The following is a 21,076-nucleotide window of genomic DNA, read 5'->3' as shown; positions in this document are numbered from 1 at the left end:
AATCCAGGTTGGCTGTGTGCAAGGCAAACACGCTCCCCACTCTACTATTTCTCTGGCCCCAAGACTTAATTTCTAATTAAGATGTGATATCAGAGAATATATAGTGCTTCAGGGACACAGAAAACCCCATCAGACAAAATGCTGTTCTTGAAGAAAATTAAGTAATACTTCCCCACTAGCGTATGTCAGCATCAATGTGAGATAGCCTTTTCTCCAAAGATGTAACAAGTCCAAACACAGGTTTCAGGGACCAAAACCTAACCTCCCTCTCAGATGTCTTCTTTCAAAACCATGCCCGCTGTATTCACTTAACCTCCAACAAACATCTAGGCCTCGCCTACAGTTGCCAATGATACACAAAGGGTCCCAGTTTAAGTAATTTAAATGGAGTGTTCTCTGGATCCTCTATTGCAGGATAGAGTGCCAGAACAGTGGATTTCACCTCAAGGGAGTATCACCTCCTGGGAGAATTTCATGGGAACTGCCTGGAGACAAATAAAACATTTCATTTGCACCTTGTATCCAGTTGCACTGGGAACACGGCTATGGGAAGCTTTCCATCCCTGTCCCAGAAGATTTCTTTCTGGTTTACCCCCACCCCAAGATTACAGATGGCAATATTACTTATAGAGGTCACCAGCTGATGGTTTGGCACCTGCTGTGTCTTTTCCTTGACACTTTCTTATGGCTAGCAGCTAGGTTTTCTATATTGCTGGTCTTCTAGTGCAGGCATGCAGCCTTCTAAGAAGAGATGCTTAACTAATGTTTAGGAATAAATACGTTTGTGACCACGTGTATTGATATATTATTTAATTGAACATAGATGCATGCACTAGTTTTCAAAATAGCAACTTCTTAGAAACAGTGAAAGGAATTAGAAAGCAAGGTATTGACCATCTTACTATTTTTTCTTACATGTCTTCCCAGCATATACCTTCCTGATAATTTTTCCACATTTTCAAGAAACTAGATATTTTGGTGCCAAGTTATCTTGTATGAGGTGAACATTTTTCCAATTTGTTTTACAAAGCAGAACTCGAGAGTAGGACTCTCAATAAAGTAAATATAACACATAAACATTCTATATCAACTTAACTTAGAAGCTAATCTGTTAACATACAGAAAGAAACTGAAGATATTGACTAGTTGTTAATATAGAAAAAAAACAAAAGGTATTAAACATGGAGTTACTCAGTAATACCTAGACATTCACTCTTCTCATTAATCTTCACCTTCAATGTGAACAGAAGCATCTGATTCAATTTCTTCATCTACCACTGGATCTTCAATGTGAACAGAAGCATCTGATTCAATTTCTTCATCTACCACTGGATCTTCAATGTGAACAGAAGCATCTGATTCAATTTCTTCATCTACCACTGGATCTTCAATGTGAACAGAAGCATCTGATTCAATTTCTTCATCTACCACTGGATCTTCTGGACACAGTTCTGGAGCATTCATGGATGTGGTGGAGGTACTGGCACTTGGAGTAGGAGCGGTACCACTTTCTTCCTCTCTCAGTGCTTCTTCATAACAAGACTGAAAGGCACTTGGAACTGTTTTGTTAATTTTGGCCAAAAACTCTAAGACTTGCATCTTACTGATTTCGGCATGCGATCTAGAACCCCACAAGAACTCATAACGGGGTGGATCGCTGTGAGCTACCTGGCGGTATTCCAAATATTTAAGCCTTACTAGATCTTCAGTGATAAGCTTTCTGGGCTCCCCAAAGATGAAGTGCTTCTCTCCAGCATAGACTTTCATCTTATTCAGGAATGCCCAGATAGTTTCCTCACTAGCACAATTACCCTTCAGGAAGATCACCCCTAAAACATTTATTAGGAGACTGGTCTTGGGGAATCCCCTACCAGGACTCACTCTGCCATTGTTGGGAAGATCTATTTTACTGACAAGGGCATAGGAATCCTTAGGAGATTCCATTTCCTTCAAATCAATACCAAATACCACCTCCGTATTGAATGAGGCTCTTTTGAGAATTTCAGAAAAACTGTGTTTGTACTTCTTACCAATAATCTTCAGTATTTCTGCTTTCAGGATGGGCTTTTTTTTCTTGAACCGGATCATCAGGAATTCCATAAGTAATGCTGTAACTTTGGTCAGAGAATCTTGACGTGGCCTTGCAGTGGTGTGTAAAGCCCCAGAGGAACTTGCTTCTTCATCTCTTTTACGGGTGGCTCTTTTGGTTACTCTTGCTTTAACCCTCCCAGGCACCTTGGTGGTGCCCCGAGCCTGAAGAGTGCTACGTGAAGTAGCAGCAGGCTCCTGACCAGCAGCTTCTAGAGAATGACTGGTTGAGGAAAGTGATTTTTCCTCTTCAGCTGTGGTGGTAGCCTGAGCACCCTTCACACCCTTGGAGCCACCCCGGGCCTGCTTTCTGGACTTTGACTTCTTACTCCGAGGCATGGCAGACAGGAATGTGGGCAGGAGAACTGGAGACCTGGACATGGAAGAGAGAGGGTGGAAAATTCTAAGCACCTTCAAGTAGGGAGATTACAACTCGACTTTAAGAATTGCCCTCTAAGGGCCGGAGCGATAGCACAGTGGGTAGGGCGTTTGCCTTGCACTCGGCCGACCTGGGTTCGATCCCCGGCATCCCATATGGTCCCCCAAGCACTGCCAGGAGTAATTCCTGAGTGCAAAACCAGGAGTAACCCCTGAGCATAGCTGGGTGGACCCAAAAAGAAAAAAAAAAGAATTGCCCTCTACAGGTTTTCTGAGAGCACTGCTCTTGGGACCCACGGGATTACTGTTTGGAACATCCCGTCCTCAGCTCATTTTATTTCCACAATCAAGTGAGAACTAAAGTGAGCTGCCAGCTGAAGTTGCCCTTTTCTGCCTGGAGTTTACTTGAAACTGAGAGCTGCAGAGGGCAGGACTGTTCTCTACAGAGCAACCTAAACTACAAAGCAAGGGGGTCCTTTCAGATCACAATCAAGGAGACCATTATATTCAAGTCCAGCAGACCTTGGACCTACCTCTTTATGCTGCTCTAATTTTAGACCTCAAGCCAAGGTTTGCATCTTCTTGGGATTCCTGAAAAGGAAGTTAAGGGGGACGGAGATAAAGTACAGTGATAAGCCTTGCATGCTGACAACCCAGGTTCAATCTCTGGCATCCTGTATGGTGCCCAGAGCCCCACTAGAAGAGATCCTTGAATGCAGAACCAAGAGTAAGCCCTGAAAACTGCCATGTATGGCCTAAAATGAAAAACAGACAAACCAAAAAAGGAAGGGGTATCTTTTTTGGGGGGTAGGGGGACACAACTGGCTGTGCTTAGAGCATACATTTGGCTCTGTAATCATGGATTATTCCTAGAAGTTCCTAGGGACCATATTGGATGCCAGGGATCAAATCTGGATAAGCCACATGCTGACAAGCTCATTATTACTATCTCTCAGGCCCCATGAAGGGGCATTTCAGTCCACCACTCCTGTGGGAGCATCCTCTAATGAGACATCTGTGGGATTTAGGATTTGTTGAACTTCGAATTTATTTTCCATTTGCTTGGTCATATTAAGTTGTACTTAGGGCTTACTCTGAGGTGTGTGCTCAAGGATCAGTTCTGGTGGGATCAGGGTACTATCTGGGTGTTGTAGAAGGAACCTGAGCCGGCCATGTGCAAGGTATCTGCCTCATTTGCTGTTCTTTCTGGCTTCTGAGGTCCTCATTTCTCATGAAGAGTCTCTGCTTTGCCTCTAGGTAGAGCTGAGGACACCCTTCTCTGCTGATCTGATCTGAGAACTCCAAGGTTCTCAGCAACTGGATGCCAGCAAAAAAATGAGGGTTCACATATGCTCCAATAAACCTGAAGCTACTCTTCCTGGCTCCTTGGTGCTGCAAGCAAGGAGTGACCACTTTCTGTTGCTTTTTCTTTTGAGGGGGCTAATGCTATCACTAGGCTTTATTTTGGAATCCTCACAAGTCTTGGGAAGTGCTGAGTCTCCGCTCTCTTGCAGAATTGGTCAATTAGACTAAAGCCCACACCTCTTTGGAACTCCAAGATAAATGAGTGTGTACATCAGCCTGAGCTATTCTGGGTCTCTAAAGATAATGGCAATAATTTCTAAGACCTCATTTTTTTTGGGGGGGCACACCTGAGGCTTATCAAGGCTTACTCCTAAACTCAGAAATCACTCTGGTGGTGCTTATGGCACTATATGGGAGGGCAGGGATTTAACCTGAGTGGGCTGTATGCAAGGCAATTTCCCTACTTGCTGTACTATTGCTCTGGCCCCGAAGACCTCACATTTTTATAGTCAGAGTTCTTAGTTCTCATTCAGGCATCCGACCTTAAATTTGAGTATGATTGGGGCTGGAGCAATAGCACAGTGGGTAGGGCGTTTGCCTTGCACACAGCCGACCCGGGTTCTATTCCCAGCATCCCATATGGTCCCCTGAGCACCGCCAGGAGTAACTCCTGAGTGCAAAGCCGGGAGGTAACCCCTGTGCATCACCGGGTGTGACCCAAAAAGCAAAAAAAAAAAAATTGAGTATGATTTAGGACTCCACTCATAACAAAGTTTTTAATATGAGTCTGTGAAGTCAATGTTTTCTTTCTTTTTCCTTTCCTTTCTTCTTCCTTCCTTTTTTTTTTGCCTTCTTGAGTCACACCCAGTGATACTCAGGGGTTACGCCTGGCTCTGCACTCTGGAATACCTACTAACGGGTCAGTCGGGGGTCAGTCCCATGCAAGGCAAATGCTGCATCTGCTGTGCTATTGTTCTGGCTCCAAAAGTTGGAGTCTTTTATTTATCCTACCCCTTCCTGAAGCCTCTCTAGAGTGACTATAGATGTATTTCATTGTTGCCAGTCCTTACATGGACGCTCTGCTCATGAGTATTCAGGGTAAAGTTCACAGCAGTTAGCGGGGTGGGCATCTTCCCTAATCAGAAGAGCAATGTCTGACCAAAACTGTCCCCTTCCTGAGATTTCTGGACCCCGAGCCACTTGTCTGGACCACCCATATAGCCAAGGAGCTCTCTGAAAGCTTCCCAGTGTGTCGCGTTGTTTAAACATAACTCCCCATCCCCCCCCACCCGTTCCAACCGTCGTCCTCACCTTGGCTTCCGTTCCAACCGTCTCGGCAAATCAGAGGCGTCCTTCCTTCTCCACTTCACAATACCAAGATCCTGGACCCTTTAAAGTGATAGTCATCATGAGCCCAATTTAGTCTAGCCTCGAGGGGTCTCAACTCAAGAATCTGTTTGTGGCGGCTGTGTTGGTGGGGGAGGGATGGTGGCGGAGGGAGGCAAGAGAAGGTGCCGGGAAACAGATTAAGAGAACTCATTGCGTAGAAGTCCGTTCGCCTGAAAACCGTCATCTGTTCTCATATTACAATTACAATGAGTAGTTTCTCAATAAATTTGAGTTTGGGGGCTTCTTCCTGTACTGAAGAGAACCCATCCGTTGCTAAATAACGTACGCCCGCCCCACGCCTCAAACGAGTGGCAGAAGCCAGGGGCCATTTTGATTACTAACGGGGTGCGTCGGCACGCAGGGCGAGCTCCTTCTACGCTGTACTATCCCTCCGGCCAAGTGTGGCAAGCTTGTGTCCCGCTAGTGACGAGGTTCATCATACTCACCGCACTCCCTCTCGTCGAGCGAGACCCTGCCCTCCGCAAAATGGCGTGGAGAGAAATTTAAAGTGTAAAGAAACCACCGGCCACCCGCCAGCTGGGCACCGCCTGCCGTTCTGAACCCCCCGGTTTTGTACAATACGCTGTAACGAGCCTGGGAATTGTGGGCCACGGCCCGCAAGTCTTAGTGGATGGGAAGTGACTTTCCGTTTCCCTCGCTAGAGCCGAGTGTACGGAATGCTGCGCGAATTGCGCCTCCCTTGACCAGGGCGGCGGCTTAGATCCCGACCCCGGTCAATCGCCCTGGTAGCCTGATTTATGATCCTTACCGGGACCCCCGGGTCAGAGTAACGGCAACACCCTCCTGCTCAAGACGCCATGTTCGCGGATCTGCGCAGCCTTATGGCTCAGGCGGAAATAGAAGCAACGGCATCCGGGGCACTGGACACGTGGTTGCCTTGGCGTTGAGGTAGTGTGGGGGTGGGGCCCTGTGGCATTCCATTGCTTAGGAACCTTGTTGCATAATTTTCCAGCAGCGTATCTTCGTGTTTATCAGGTCCTGGGCATGCCGTATCCTCGCTGCTCACTGGAGTCGGCCAGCCCCAAGTAAACAGCTCATTTCTCCGAGTCCTTAGTATAGAGGGCAGGTTGCAGTGCTTATGTAAACGTCTAACTGACAGACAAGATCGGAGAACTCTATGGGTTGCTTTTTACTTTTGCAGGGTAGTTAAGAGCAAACATTGATTTAGGGGTTATGTATCTGAGAAAATATGTAAGTGCTTCACACAGTCTGCCTTCTCCAAAACTTTATCAGTTCTATGTATTTTATTTTTGGTAGATATGGCATTTTGGTTTACAGCTTATAATTATTTTATTAAAATTTTGTTTTGTAGTATAGTGTTTTTGTTTTATGTGTGCAGTGCTGCCACACCGTGCCCCACACTGGAGTGCCAGGAAACTTTTCCATTACTCTAAGGAACCAGTATCTTCATATCACATTTATATTGACCATGTATAGGACTTCTATTGGCAATTGTGTAATCTCTTGCTTTGTTTCATTACCCAATGCAAAATGAATGGCAATAATCTTTTTTTATTATATTTATCTTCTTTTTTAATGAATCACCATTAAATAAAGTTAGACTTACAAACTTTCGTGATTACATTTCAGTCATACAATAATCTAGTATTGATCCCTCCACCAGTGCCCATTTTCCACCACCAATGATCCCAGGATTCCCTTCTGCCAATCCCACCCCATTTGCTCCCCTGACTTTGTGGCAGGTGGGTGTTAATGGTTTGCAGTATAGTTACCAAGTAACCATCATGGTTGGTCCATAGTCTACTTTCAGCACGTATCTCCTATCCCAAGCGAGCCCTCTGAGCATCATTTACTTAGTTATCCCCTCTCTATCCCAGCTGCCTTTTCCCTAGCATATGAGGACGGCTTCCAAGCCATGGAACAATCCTCTTAGCCCATATCTCTACTATCCTTGGGTGTTAGTCTTCCATTACATTACTTTATACTCTACAAGTGAGTGCAGTCATTCTGTCTTTCCCTCTCTCTAACTGACTCATTTCACTTATGATACTCTCCATGTTCATCCACTTATATGCAAATTTCATCTCTTCTAATAGCTGCATAGTATTCTATTGTGTAGATGTACCAAAAGTTCTTTAACCAACCATCTGTCCTAGGGCGCTTGGGTTTTTTACAGATTCTGACTATTGTAAATAGTGCGAATGCAGTCATCTTGTGTTTACCTTTTTCTTTCGGATTTCACTTAGCATAACTTCTTCCAGTTACATTCAAGTTAAAGTACATAAAAAGATTTTACCTTCATCACAGCTGAGTGATATTCCGTTGTGTATGTGTATTTTTTAGTTTTGAATTAAAAACTAATCTTATTGAGACTGGTTTATAGTACTATTCATATTATATAAAATGATTTCATTTATTTATTGTTATAAATTTATTGTTAGACTGGAGCAATAGCAAAGCAGGTAGGGCATTTGCCTTGGACAAGGCTGATGCAGGTTTGATTCCTTTGTCCCTCTTGGAGAGCCCGGCAAGCTACCAAAAGTATCCCACCCGCATGGCAGAGCCTGGCAAGCTACCCGTGGCATGTTCAATATGCCAAAAACAGTAACAAAAAGTCCCTTTCTCCCTGAATCCACACCAACACTGTCTGTTCTTGTTCATTTGGATGTGTTCCAGTCTCTGTGGCATGAGGTGATGGCTCATTGTTATTTTGATTTGCATCTCCCTGATGATTAGTGATGTAGAGCACTTTTTCATGTGCCTTTTGGCCATTTGAATTTCTTCTTTGAGGAAGTTTCTGTTCATTTCTTCTCTCCATTTTTTGATGGAGTTGGGTGTTTTTTTACTGTAAAGTTCTACCAGCTTTACAGTTTTACTTTACAGTAAAACTGTAAAGCATTGTATATCTTTGACATTAACCCTTACCAGATGGGTATTAGGTACGCAGTTTTTCCAATTCCATGGGCTGTCTTTGTATCTTGGTCACTGTGTCTTTTTTAAGTGCAGAAGCTTCTTAGTTTATTGTAGTCCCACTAATTAATCTTTGTTTCCACTTTCTTGGTCAGTGGTGTTTCTTATTTGAAGATGCCTTGAGTTTCAATGTTGTGGAGAGTTTTGCATGTGTTTTCTTCTTATGGATTCACGTCTTATGTTGAGGTGTTTTATCCATTTTGATCTGACTTTTGTGCATGGCATTAGGGAGAGGACAGAATTCACTTTTTTTGCATGTAGCTGCCCAGTTTTCCCAGCACCACTTATTAAAGAGGCTTTCCTTGCTCAAGTTCATATTTTTTGTTCCCTTATCAAAGATTAGGTGATTGTATATTTTAAGGTCTATGCCAGGATATTCAACTCTATTCCATTGGTTTGTAGTCCTGTCTTTGTTCCAATACCATGCTGTTTTAATTACTACTGCTTTGGAATAGAGTTTTAGGTTGGGGAATATGATGCCTCCCATCTCCTTTTTCCCAAGGATTGCTTTAGCTATTCGTGGGCATGTATTGTTCCAAATAAATTTCAGGAGCGTTTGATCAATTTCTTTGAAAAATGCTATGGGTATCCTTATAGGGACTGCATTGAACCTGATAATGCTTCGGGGAGTATTGCCATTTTGATGAAGTTAATTCTCTCAATGCATGAGCAGGGAATGTGTGTCCATGTCCTTATGTCCTCTTTGATTTTTTTTTAATTAATCACCATGTGGAAAGTTACAAAGTTCTCAGGCTTATGTCCCAGTTATACAGTGCTCAAACACCCGTGCCTTCACCAGTGCCCATATTCCACCACCAAAAACCCAGTATACCTCCCACCCCTACCCCCGCCTGCATAACTGATAAATTTCACTTCATTTTCTCTTTACCTTGATTGCATTCCATATTTCAACACAAAACTCATTATTGTTGGAATTTCTCCCAGAAAAAAACAGCCCTACTGACAAGGGAGAATTTGATAATTTGTTAATTTGATAATTAGTTTTCCATTGCTGAGAATGAAGAGATATGCAGGTTTAGGATTTTTGTATTTTAGTAATTAAGTCCAGGGAGATTTATGTTAGAAATTGCATCATTTCCCTTCTTGGGGCAGCATGGGACAATGGCTTAGTTCACAGTCTAGATACATTGCTGCAAGCACTTGCTGGGACCTACAGTAATCTAGCTGGCCTCCGGATCTTGGTCGATCAGCAGCAAAGTGGCCACACTAATATCAGTGGAGTGCGAGCTGGTATCGGCCCTGGCTCAAGACTGCCCAAGTGTTCCGCTGTTTCAAGTTCATAACACATTTTGTCTCCTTCCTGAGCCACCAAGTTCGTACCTGCTTAATAGTCCTCATCATATGGCGAACGCCACGTTCCTTCTCCCCGAAAAGGGAAAAAAAATACCCAGAAAAAAGGATATTTCCCCTCCTCGGCCGGCATGGGGCTATGGCTTAGTTCACAGTCTAGAGACATGGCTGAAAACCTCCTCTTTGATTTCTTGAAGTAGCATTTCGTTGTTTTCTTTGTACAGGTCCTTTACCTCCTTAGTTAAGCTGATTCCTAGGTACTTGATTTTCTGTGTCATGATTGTGACTGCGATTATTTTTTAATATCACTTTCTTCACATTCATTATTTTCAAACAGAAAAGTCATGGACTTTGGGGTTTTGAGTTTGTAACCTTCCAGTCTACTACACCAATTATAACATGATTCATTTATCCACTCATATGCTGTTGGGCACTTAGATTGTTTCCATCTTATTCCCCATATTTTTGGAAGATATCTTCCCATTAATATTGAGAGTCCTCACCTTGAGTACAATTATGTCCCAACACCCTATCCTCTGCAGAACTGGGGTTTATCCTATTATATAGGCCCCTCCCCTTCCTGATACCTGGCAGACAGAAATGAGGCTTTGAGACTGGAAAGATAGTACAGTAGGCAGGATGCTCACTTGTCACGTGGCCAATCCAGGTTAGATACCCAGCAGCCAGCGTAGTCCCTTGAGCCTCCAAGAGTTATTACTGCATGCAGAGCCAGGAGTAAGCCCTGAGCACAGCTGGGTATCTTCTAAGATGAAACACCACTGGCCAAGCAAGTGGAAGCAAAGATAAACAAATGGGTATACATTAAACTAAGAAGCTTCTGCACCTCAAAAGAAACAGTGACCAAGATACAAGGGCAGCCTTTGGAATGGGAAAGTTTCTTCATCCAAAACCGTTCTGATAAGGGGTTAATATCAAAGATACACAAAGCAACGCTTGAACTTTACAAGAAAAAATCCAACCCTATCAAAAACTGGGTAGAAAAAAAGAACAGAAACTTTCATAAAGTAGAGATTAAAATGGCCAAAAGGCATATGAAAAAATATGCTCTTCATCACTAATTATCAGGGAGATACAAATCAAAATGACAGTGAGATACCATCTCACACTACAGAGACTGGCACATATCCAAAAGAATAAGAACAACCAGTGCTAGCATAGATGTGGAGAGAAAGGGTCTCTCCTTCATTGTTGGGAATTCCGACTAGTCCATCCTTTTTGGAAAACAATATGGACATTCATCAGAAAACTAGAAATTGAGCTCCCGTTTGACCCAGCAATATCACTTTGGGAATATATCCTGGGGGCACAGAAATACACACTAGAAACACCATCTTCTATGTTCATTGCAGCACTATTCACAATAGCCAGAATCTGGAAACAACCTGAATGCACAGGAACAGACTTATGGATAAAGAAACTACATGACATCTACAGCATGGAATACTACACAGCTGTTAGGAAAAATGAGGTTATGAAATTTGTTTATAAATGGTTGGACTTTGAGAGTATCATGCTGAATAAAATGAGTCAGAAAGAGACAGTTATAAAATGCACTAATTTGTAGTATATTATTTATTAATATACATATATGTGTATATATGTGTATATATACATATATATGTATATATACATATTGATATGTATATATATGTGTATATATACATATCTAATATGTGTGTATATTATATATATACACACATATTAGAAGACATATCCAGGGCAAGAAAAACAGGGTCCAGGAGAATTGGTCAGTGGTTGAAATCAACCACAAGTGTGTGTGGGGCAGAGGGTAGGTAAGATAGAGAAGGGACCAGGATGCCAGTAATAGCTGCAAATGACCACTATGGACAAGTACTGAGTGTAAAAAATGGTACAGGTATATACCATATAACCTTTCAGTATCTGTTCTGCAAACCACAATGCCCAAAATGAGAGAGAGAGATGAAGTGCAAAGGAAGAGAAGAAAATGCCTGCCATAGAGAGGCAGGCTGGGGGTTGGGACGGAGGTGATGGGAGGGAAACTGAGGACACTGGTGCTGGGAAATGTACATGGAGGGATGGGTATTGGAACACTCTGTGACTGAAACCAAATTATAAACAACTTTGTAATGATCTATCTCACAGTGATTCAATAATATAATCTTTTATTTTATTTATTTTTTATTTTATTTTTTATTGAATCACCATGAAAAAAGTTACAAAGCTTTCAGCTTTAAGTCTCAGACATAGAATGATTAAACCTCCATCCCATCACCAGTGCACATGTTCCACCACCAAGAACCTGAGTATACCTCCCATCCCCCCAACTCTGTGGCCAATGATCTTCACTTTACTCTCTCTATACTTTGATTACATTCAATATTTCAACAGAAAACTCACTATTATTATTTGGAATTTTCTCCCAACAATCAAACCTGCTGAAAAGGCATCATTTGATAATTTGTTTTCTATTGCTGAGAATGAAGAGCATATGAGGTCGTGTGGCTACAACAGCGGCCATGTGGTTTTGGATTTCTGGCATTTTAGCAATTAAGTCCAGAGAAATTTCTGCCAGAAGTTGCGTCACTGCAAGCTCATACCTTCGGTTACTGGGCTCTATAAGATGGCGGTCGCCATGCCGCCACCTTCCGTGACCGCAGAAAGGAAAAGCCGAGAGAGAAAAACCTTTCCCCTCCGGGGGCGGCATGGGGTCTCAGCTCAGTTCACAGTCTAGAGGCATTTCTGTAAGAAGACACTGGGTGCCAAAAGTAGTTAGAAAGTCTCCGGGATCAGGGTCTTTTAGGAGCAGAGGAGCCGTTGGTGTGCAGCTGCTCCAGGTCTCATCTGGGCAATACTTGTGTACTGAACACTCACAATGTTCTCCAGGTGCAGACAAAGCAATGGACATTTTGTTTCTGTTTTATTCTTTCAGCAAACCTAAAAGCTTCTTTACACCTGGATCTCAGAGAGGGAAAACAGGCTCAGAAAGGTTGAGTGGTTTTTCCAATGCAAGCCATGGGGCCAACCCTTGGTAGCCGCCCCAGGTTGGGCAAGCTCCCGGAACCCTCCCACACCTCCCTGGGAGAGAGGCAGGAGCAGGCAAAAATCTTTTAAAAAAACATAACAAACCCCCCAAATTAAGAGGCTTTTCCCCCTTGGCCTGGGGTCTCTTATACTTAGGGACTCTGTAAAATACTCGCATTTGGGGCTAATGATCACCTCTTTCCTCACTTAGAAATATCCATTTGTTCTTCAGTTCTTGTACTCCAATCTCCCTGACATGAAGTTATTTTGTTTTGCTTAAGGTCTGCTATTTTCTATGGGCTGGAGCAATAGTACAGTGGGTAGGGCATTTGCCTAGCACGCAGCCAACCCGGGTTCAATTTCCAGGATCCCATATGGTGCCCTGAGCACCGCCAGGAGTAATTCTGAGTACAAAGCCAGGAATAACCCCTGTGCATCACTGGGTGCGACCCTCCCCCCTCCCAAAAAAAACCACACATACCAAAGTGTACTATTTTCTGACGGCTATCAGGTGCAAATTATAGTGAAACAAATACAAAAGGTATGTTTGGTCCTAAGAGGGTGACAGCAGAGTGAATTATGTAGTAAGTCCTTCTAGAGTCAATTGATCATCAATTAATTCAGAGTCTTCAGTTTGATATCTATCAAACCTGAAGTCATCCTTCACTTGCTGAACTGAGGCTATTCTCCTAGACTAAGACCTCTTAGAAGACTAAGCAAAGTCTAGGAAGGATGCCCAGTTTGTCTCCTCTGTCTGGACTTTCCAAGTATAAGAGCAGTATTTCATATCTCTCTGAATGAACCTCTACATTTTGAGGTAGCTGTTTTCCTAATGCTCACTTAGAAGGTCCTCATTTTGTCTGATGTATCTATGTATAAAAGATTCCTGGGAGATATCCCATCCCTGCAAACTTTTGATTTTTTACTCTGATGCAAAGCTTGCAGATTCACATTCAGACTCAGTGTGAGATGGAAAGCTACAAGCTAAGATAGCGGATCAAGTACAGTGCTAACCTGTCAGAATAAGGGAATATAATCTCTCATTTTTATTACAGTTATCCTCTTTCTTTTTGCCTTGGTGTTCAGCATTTACTTCTGGCTCTGTGCTCAGACATCACTTCGGATGGGTTTGAAGAACTATACTCGGTGCCAGAGATCAAACCCAGGTTGGCCGCATGCACAGCGAAGCAAAGTCCCTACTCACTCTGGCCCCCAGTAGAGTTAATCCTCTTATATGACTTCTGCTTTAATTGGTTTACTTCAGGATAAGGAGCTATTCCGGGTGGTTATGTTATCCCTTGATTTTGAGGCTATCTTCATTGCTTATGAAGATGGTCAGATTATCTATCATAAAATGTTACCTGTTTCTTATCTTTATTTGTAACTTTCAACTATTTTCATACTTGTTTGGGGTGGGGTGTAGAAAAAAGTGCTCAGGGTGCCCGGAGACCTCTTTAGGTGACACTAGGCCAGTCAGGCCCAGTTCAATGCGCAGACCTGGGGAGTGGTAATGCTCAGACCATGCAGTTCTGGGGACGACCAGTATCATTCAGTGATGTTTGGGGGACAACCCAGTGGTTCTGGATTATATTCTACAATGTGCAGAGGACCATGTGGTGCCAGGGATTGACCAGGTTTGGCACTTTTAGCCGCTGAAAAATATCTGATTAAGGTTGTTTTTTTTTATAGCAGCGACTTTCAGAAGTGCTCAGGGACCTCCAAGGTCACCCAATGGTGCTTGAAGGGCATGATAGGCATACAATTTGGACTATGCTGTGTTATCCTTAATTGTTTAGGCTATTAATTTTGATAGATTTCTTTGGGCACAGAATTCTTATTTTTATTCATGAGATATTTTTAGAGTGTTTATGAACCACGAAGTCTGACAGAGAGTAGTGAAATGAACAGTGTAGACTCTAGGGAAATTCAGATAAGATTATAGTTCTAGTCCTTTCACTTACTAGCTCAGCAGACTGGATTACCAAACTTGAATGCACAAAAGTAAGAATCAAATAAATTTCTGCTTTTCAAGGACAGTTGTGTAATATAACCATCTTACCAGATGATATAAAATATAGGCTCTGTTCATGGAGAATCTTTTTAAATTGGTAAAACTTAAGATTTTTAGAACTTGTCAATAACGGCCGCTCCTTATAATTGCTATCATTTTTATTTATTTAACCACTAACAAAAATCTACACCTTGCTCAGAGCGCACGATATTACGCACAAGATAAACTAATAAAATACCCTTTTAATTAGCTATCCTATTGCAGGGTAAAGAGTGCGAGTCCTATGGATTCTGGGTTTCCCATCTCAAGGAAGTATAATCTTATCTCCCAGAAAAATCTCTGGTGAGTGTGTGGATGGAAAATGTATTCTGCGTTGGAGAGATAGTACAGGGCATAATGCCTTGCATGTGGCCAACACTGGTTCAAATCAGGCATTGCATATGGTTACCCAAGCTCTACTAGGTATGAATCCTGAGCACAAAGCAAGCACTTACCCTTGCAGAAAGCAAGGTGTCGCCCAACATGCTCCCCTGCTCCCAAATGAAACATTAAGAAATAAGGTTTACGTTGTGTTCTGTGTTCAACTCTATTGAGCCAAGTGCAGAAAACATTCCATTCCTACCCAAGGTGGACATTTTTTTCTGGTTTGCACAGAATAAATGCAAGTGGCAGTTTTCATTATAAGCTTAGTTTTATAACTCTGAGGCTTTGCATCTGAATCTACCCATTGCTCACCTCTGACATGCTTCACCTAGCTGATTGTGTAACTTCACTTAAAATTACCTCTCACAGAAGGATTTTTAGTTTCTTGTCTTATCTCGGAGCTTTGACACTTGCTTTCAGTTCCTCTACACTTTCTTTATGGATCTTATATACTATATCACTATTTTTTGTATGTACATTCTTACACTCTAAAACTCAGTGGGTAAGTGCTATATATTGTTTTTTTTTGTATGTATATGTTTATGGGATATGGGGTTTGGTATATAACTGACTTGCTTAGGAATCACTCCTGGCGGTATTAGGGGGACCATATGTAGTGGCAGGGTTTGGATAGGGGTCAGTCATATGCAAGGAAAGTGCCTTACCCCTGTACTATTGCTTCAGCCCTTTGTGTGGTTTTAAAAACATTTTGGATATTAGCATGAAACCTTGAAAGAGTTCATTCTCAACCAGTGACTGGAAATAGGAATAAAGCATATGTTCTAATCTATTAAGATTTAATTTTTTTATGTCCCTGAATAATGTAAGTGTATCAAAGTGCATAACATTTACAGGAAGAAACACTAGAAAAATATGTACTAAAATTGGTAATTATTTATATACAGTTTCTTTCCTGTTGGTGCTTTTGTTTTTGTTTGTTTCTGAGTCATGCCTGGTAGTGCTCATGGCTTACTGTTGGTTTTGCTCTCAAGGATCACTCATGGTGGGGCCTGTTGAACCATATGTGGTACTGGGGATTGAATCCAGGTTAGCTGAGTGCAGGACAAGCAGCTAAACTGATATACTATGTCTCCAATCCAACTTTTTTTTTCTTTTTTGGGTCACACCTGGCAATGCTCAGGGCTGACTCCTGGCTCTGCACTCAGAAATCACTCCTGATGGTGCTCGGGGGACCATATGGGATGCTGGGAATCGAACCCGGGTCGGCCGCGTGCAAGGCAAATGCCCTACCCCCTGTACTATCGCTCCAGCCCCTCCAATCCAACTTTTTCTATATTCATTAACTAACTATTTATAAAGTACTTACTAGGCGCTTTGCTGAGACAACCTCAAAGTAGCAAAACTTTTTGAAAATGGAGGTATACATATCCTTCAAAAAGCTGTTATCTAGGAGGCGGGAGAGATAATTATAGCAAGTTAGGGTACTTGCACACAGCTGACCTGGATTCAATCCCAGGGACTCCATATAGTTGCTTTAGCCCTTCAGAAGTGATATCTGGGCACAGAGACAGGAATAATTCCTGAATTCCTTGTCATGTGACCCCAAAACAATCAAAAAAGGTGTACTCTAAAATGTAGCACTGTTGGGATGGAGCAATAGCACAGCGGGTAGGGTGCTTGCCTTGCATGCGACCGACCCGGGTTCGATTCCCAGCATCCCATATGGTCCCCTGAGCAGCGCCAGAAGTAATTCCTGAGTGCAGAGCCAGGCGTAACCCCTGAGTGCAGAGCCAGGCGTAACCCCTGTGCATCGCCGGGTGTGACCCAAAAAAGCAAAAAAGAAATAAAATGTGGCACTGTCGTCTCATTGTTCATCCATTTGGTCGAGCAGGCACCAGTAACGTCTTCATTGTGAGACTTGTTACTGTTTTTGCAATTAGTTTGGAGGAAAATACATACCATGAACCATCAATACTCCATTAACTTTGAAGTAATTTATGTTCCATTACTTCTAATTTTTTTTTTATTCTTGGGGTTGAAGAATTAGTACAGTGGGTAATGCACTTGTATTGCACATGGCTGACCAGGGTTTGATCTTTGGTGGTCCCCAGATGATTTCTCTCAAGCTGGCCAGAAGTGATTCCTGAATACTATAGAGTATGGTCCCCAAACAAAAATAAAACAAAAAACAAAAAAAGTTCATTTATCTTCCAACTATTATGTGGGAGTTTGGGAAAGTATAATTAACACTTGTCCTCTTAATCTTCCCCCAACTATTTATATTTTTATTTGTTTGGGGATTTGTAGCCACGTTGACAGTACTCACTGATAGTACTCAGAACATATGTGGTGCCAAGCATAAAATTAGTGTTGGTTCTGCAAGGCTAGTATCTAATATATGCAATGCATACCATGTTGTGTATAAGCTGTATGTTATATAGTACATTTCTCTGTTTCTGTGGGGAAACGGGCTGGAAACACCCATTTCACAGTGTTGCTGATGTTACTTGACTGTTTATTTCTTGATTGTGAAAACCCCCCTCATTCAGGCTGTGTAAGCCCCTCCTGTGTGGGGATTGCGCATTAAAGGATGTTCATGGGCTCTCTGGGCAGCTCTCTCTCGCCGCCTGCATTTGGTGCTCTCCAGATGTTTCTTCACCCGGAGCGACTGTTGCCTTGGACGGATGAAGGAAAAACAAGGGCCAAGCTAGTTGCTGATTAGTTGCCGTTTATTCAGTCTCTCATCTCTCCCAGCTCTCTCTAACCCTCTCTTTTTCTTTCTGTGTCTATGTCTCTAACTGCGTAATTCTTGCTTCCTGCTGTATCCATCTCTTCTCTCTTTCTCTTTCAATCACCCCTCTCCCTCAATCTTCCCTTTCTGCCCGCAGCTGCTCTTTTTAATCCTCTCACACCAACCATGCCTCCCTACGGGAAGCACAATCAAAAATGTTTTTTCAGACTTCCTGACCACCTGCAGCCCACAAGGGCAAAACAGCCCTTAAGGTGTGCTTTTCCTCTTCTTAGACCAGAAACTTAATTAACATCTTTAATTATACTTCTCAATATTTATCATTCTGTATGGACACAGTAATAGACACTTTTAGGCTTGAAGGGTAACTCTCCTGGGTCATCTTCCCACAGACTCAGACTACAGTGCTCAAGCTGGATCAGTCATTCCTAACCGCAGCAGGGTCCAAATCTAGTTATTACTTTTGGATCATGACAGAATTTGTCCATGACCAAGCTCTTAACTTAGAGTTAAGCACTAGGGCACTTTGGCCAGGCCCATTTTGATGCCAGGGTAGCACACAACTCACCGCTTGTCCTGAGTCCATCCAGTCCCTTGTCGGGTCCCTGCTTTTGGGGACGCAGGAAGTAAGGGCAACTGAGGCTTAAGTCAAGAGAGCAGATGTCCAGGAGGTAACATTATCTGGAGTCAATTCAATTCCCAAGCCATAGGCTTGTCTTTTTAACTGTCTTGCAAAGAACATTAAGGAGAAGAGAAGGGCAATATTTACAAGTCAGAGTCTGATCAGGAGACAAAGTTAATTGACAGGTTGGGGGACCAGTCAACAAGTACAAGTTCCAAGCGGCCAGGGAGGAAGGACAAACCAGTGTTATCCTACACTTGATCCTATCAGTTTTGCTTTAGATACTTCTCTCTCTCTATCTCTCACTTTCTCTGTGGTGTGGGGTCCACTAGCTCCATTATCCATGGAATATAGGGGCTGATCCATGGCTCTAGAATCAATGGTCACTCCTGGTGGTGCTTAGGGGACTATATGTGGTGCCAGGGATTCAACTCTGGGGTCATTGCATGTAAGGTCACTGTCACTGTCATCCCGTTGCTCATAGATTTGCTCGAGTGGGCACCATTAATGTCTCAAAATGGGACTTGTTGGTACTGTTTTTGGCATATTGAATATGCCACAGGTAGCTTGCCAGGCTCTGCCATGTGGGCAGGATTCTCTCGATAGCTTGCTGGGCTCTTCAAGAGGGACGGAGGAATTGATGGAGGAATTGAATCTGGGTTGACTGTGTGCAAGGCAAATGCCCTACCTGCTGTGCTATCGCTCCAGCCCTAATCCCTGTAATATGTCTCTGGCTCTGCTAATTCACATTTCTAAGAAAAATTATGATCCACGTGACATCTTTTTCTGGACCACAAAAAAAGAGACTCAATTAATTTTTTTATTTATAAAAACTAACAATTTTACAACTATTCTGAAAAACAGCAATAAATGTGTGACAGACTATTCATAATCATAGATATTAAAGTCAAATAAACTTCTACAGCAGGAAACAGTATTCTTGATGTACCACAAACAAACCACAAAACAAAGCCAATAAATTTTCCAATTACTCAAGTATAACAAGAACCAAAAGGCCTACAGTGTCTTCCCTCTAGTTACACCTTCGTTCTCAGCTATTAAATTTTATACTTCTAAAACTACAAGGTAGAGAAATACCCATAGTCTACACAAGTATGTGAGGTGATACTGAACTTGACCCCAGAACACAGCTATGGTAGTAGTGCCAGGTCTGGTGGCAAACTCTGTCTTGGGCTCTCTTCCACTTGTCGCAAACCCTCTGTATCTGTCATCCTCCCAGGGAATTCAAAATCTCCAAGTGATGCTAAAAAGAACTGGGCTGTCCTGGACCCAGTGGTCTAGGCAGGTGCTTCCTTCATTCTTTATGAGGGAGGGTCTTCATATTGTATCAGTCAACTCCCTCTGACTTGAGAGTTTTATCCTTCGACCAAGGATCTCAGGATCCTAACAACAACAATAAAAACAGTGAAGAGAAGCTCAGTCCTAGCAACTATCCTGTAGCCTTCTAAGTCTGAGAACAGACAGGTGCTCTATTGTAACACCAGCATATTGTAGCATCAGTTTGCTGGATTACTGATTTCTCTGCCCCTGATTCATGAGTGTCTTTATATAGGCTCTTGCCCCTTGGATTTCTATTGAAAGACCACATTCCCAAAAACTCATGAGTTACACGTCTGTTATAATTGGTGGGCTCCCCAGCCATGTTTAATTCCCCATCTAATTTATATTAGAGATTTTTGGGACCTGAGAGTTAGTACTGGGTTGAAAACACCTACCTTGCATGCTGTCAATCCTGATTTGATCTCTGGCACTTGATGGTCCCCTGAGCATTGGCAGGAGTGACCACTAAGAACAGAATTAGAAGTAGTCTTTGCGTACTCCAAGGTGTGACCTCCAAACTTAAAAAAATTAAAAACTTTCTGGGCCTCCCCAGCAGTGCTTGGAGGCCTCCAGGGCTATCCTCTGTGATGGTGAAGAGGGTTGTGGTGCTGGGAATTAAAACAAGAACCCTATGCATGCCAGACATGCACTTCAGTTTTTTGAACTATCTCTATCCCTTCTTGGTCCTCTCAAGCAGTTCTCAGGAGGTCTTAGGTCCCTGCTGGCAGTTCTCTGCCAACCAGGATGGCAGTTCAATGCAAGAATGAGAGGTTATAGTGCAGTTCAGGCCTTATGGTGCTGGAGATACCCAGACCAGACCAGACCAGCGGTGTTCAGAGTCCTCCAGGGCACACCTGAAAGTGCTTGGCAGCTTCTTGGACTGCATCTGGTGATGCTCATGGGGGCAATGTGGTACCAAGAAGAGAACCTGTGTTGGGCACATGCATAAAGGATGTATTATCTCCTGTCCCTGACTTTAACATTTTCTTTGAGAGGCTGTCAGATAATTTTTGAAGTCTTGTCTTTTAAGATTATCTGAGATTTATATATGCAAATGACCCTATTATCACTAAATATCACCACCTTTACTCCTTTATACTTCAAATTTACTTTGGCATTGTTGTTATTCTGGCTGTGTAGCCCAATCCAGTAGTTTGGCCATAGAATCCTTATTGATTGAAATGTATATTTGCAGTAATGAGGAAAAAATAGCAAATTAAAAGACATGAGGTTTATCTCAGCCTTGGAAGAATGGAAAAGTATAAAATTTGCTCTTTTGCTATTGCGATGTAAGTGATCCCTTCCACTTTCAAGGTCCTTACTTTCATACTTGGAATAATCTGAAATTCTTCCCTCTACTGACTTGGAATCTGACTTGACATCTTTGACAAACTTCTTTACCTCTGTGAACGCAAGGTGACATAATAGGTATGACAACAGCAACTGGACTCAGTGGTCCCCTTATTGCTGGGCGAGATCTTCTCATCAGTATTAGTATCACTGGAATTATGTTAGGAATTAA

The 21,076-nt window shown here is 42.6% G+C and overlaps 1 protein-coding gene across 1 annotated transcript; it reads right to left on the bottom strand.

Annotated features, from left to right (window-relative positions):
* Nucleotides 1–1,221: 1,221 nt before the first annotated feature.
* MAGEB3 (MAGE family member B3) lies at nt 1,222–2,427 on the bottom strand. The gene has a single exon (XM_012933623.2). It carries the CDS (start codon nt 2,425–2,427, stop codon nt 1,222–1,224), a length of 1,206 nt encoding a protein of 401 aa, XP_012789077.2.
* Nucleotides 2,428–21,076: the final 18,649 nt, after the last annotated feature.

This window comes from Sorex araneus, chromosome X (genome assembly GCF_027595985.1).
Source record: "Sorex araneus isolate mSorAra2 chromosome X, mSorAra2.pri, whole genome shotgun sequence".
Taxonomy (NCBI): domain Eukaryota; kingdom Metazoa; phylum Chordata; class Mammalia; order Eulipotyphla; family Soricidae; genus Sorex; species Sorex araneus.
Note: the sequence above shows the minus strand (reverse complement) of the source record. Positions and strands in the feature narration are given on the sequence as shown.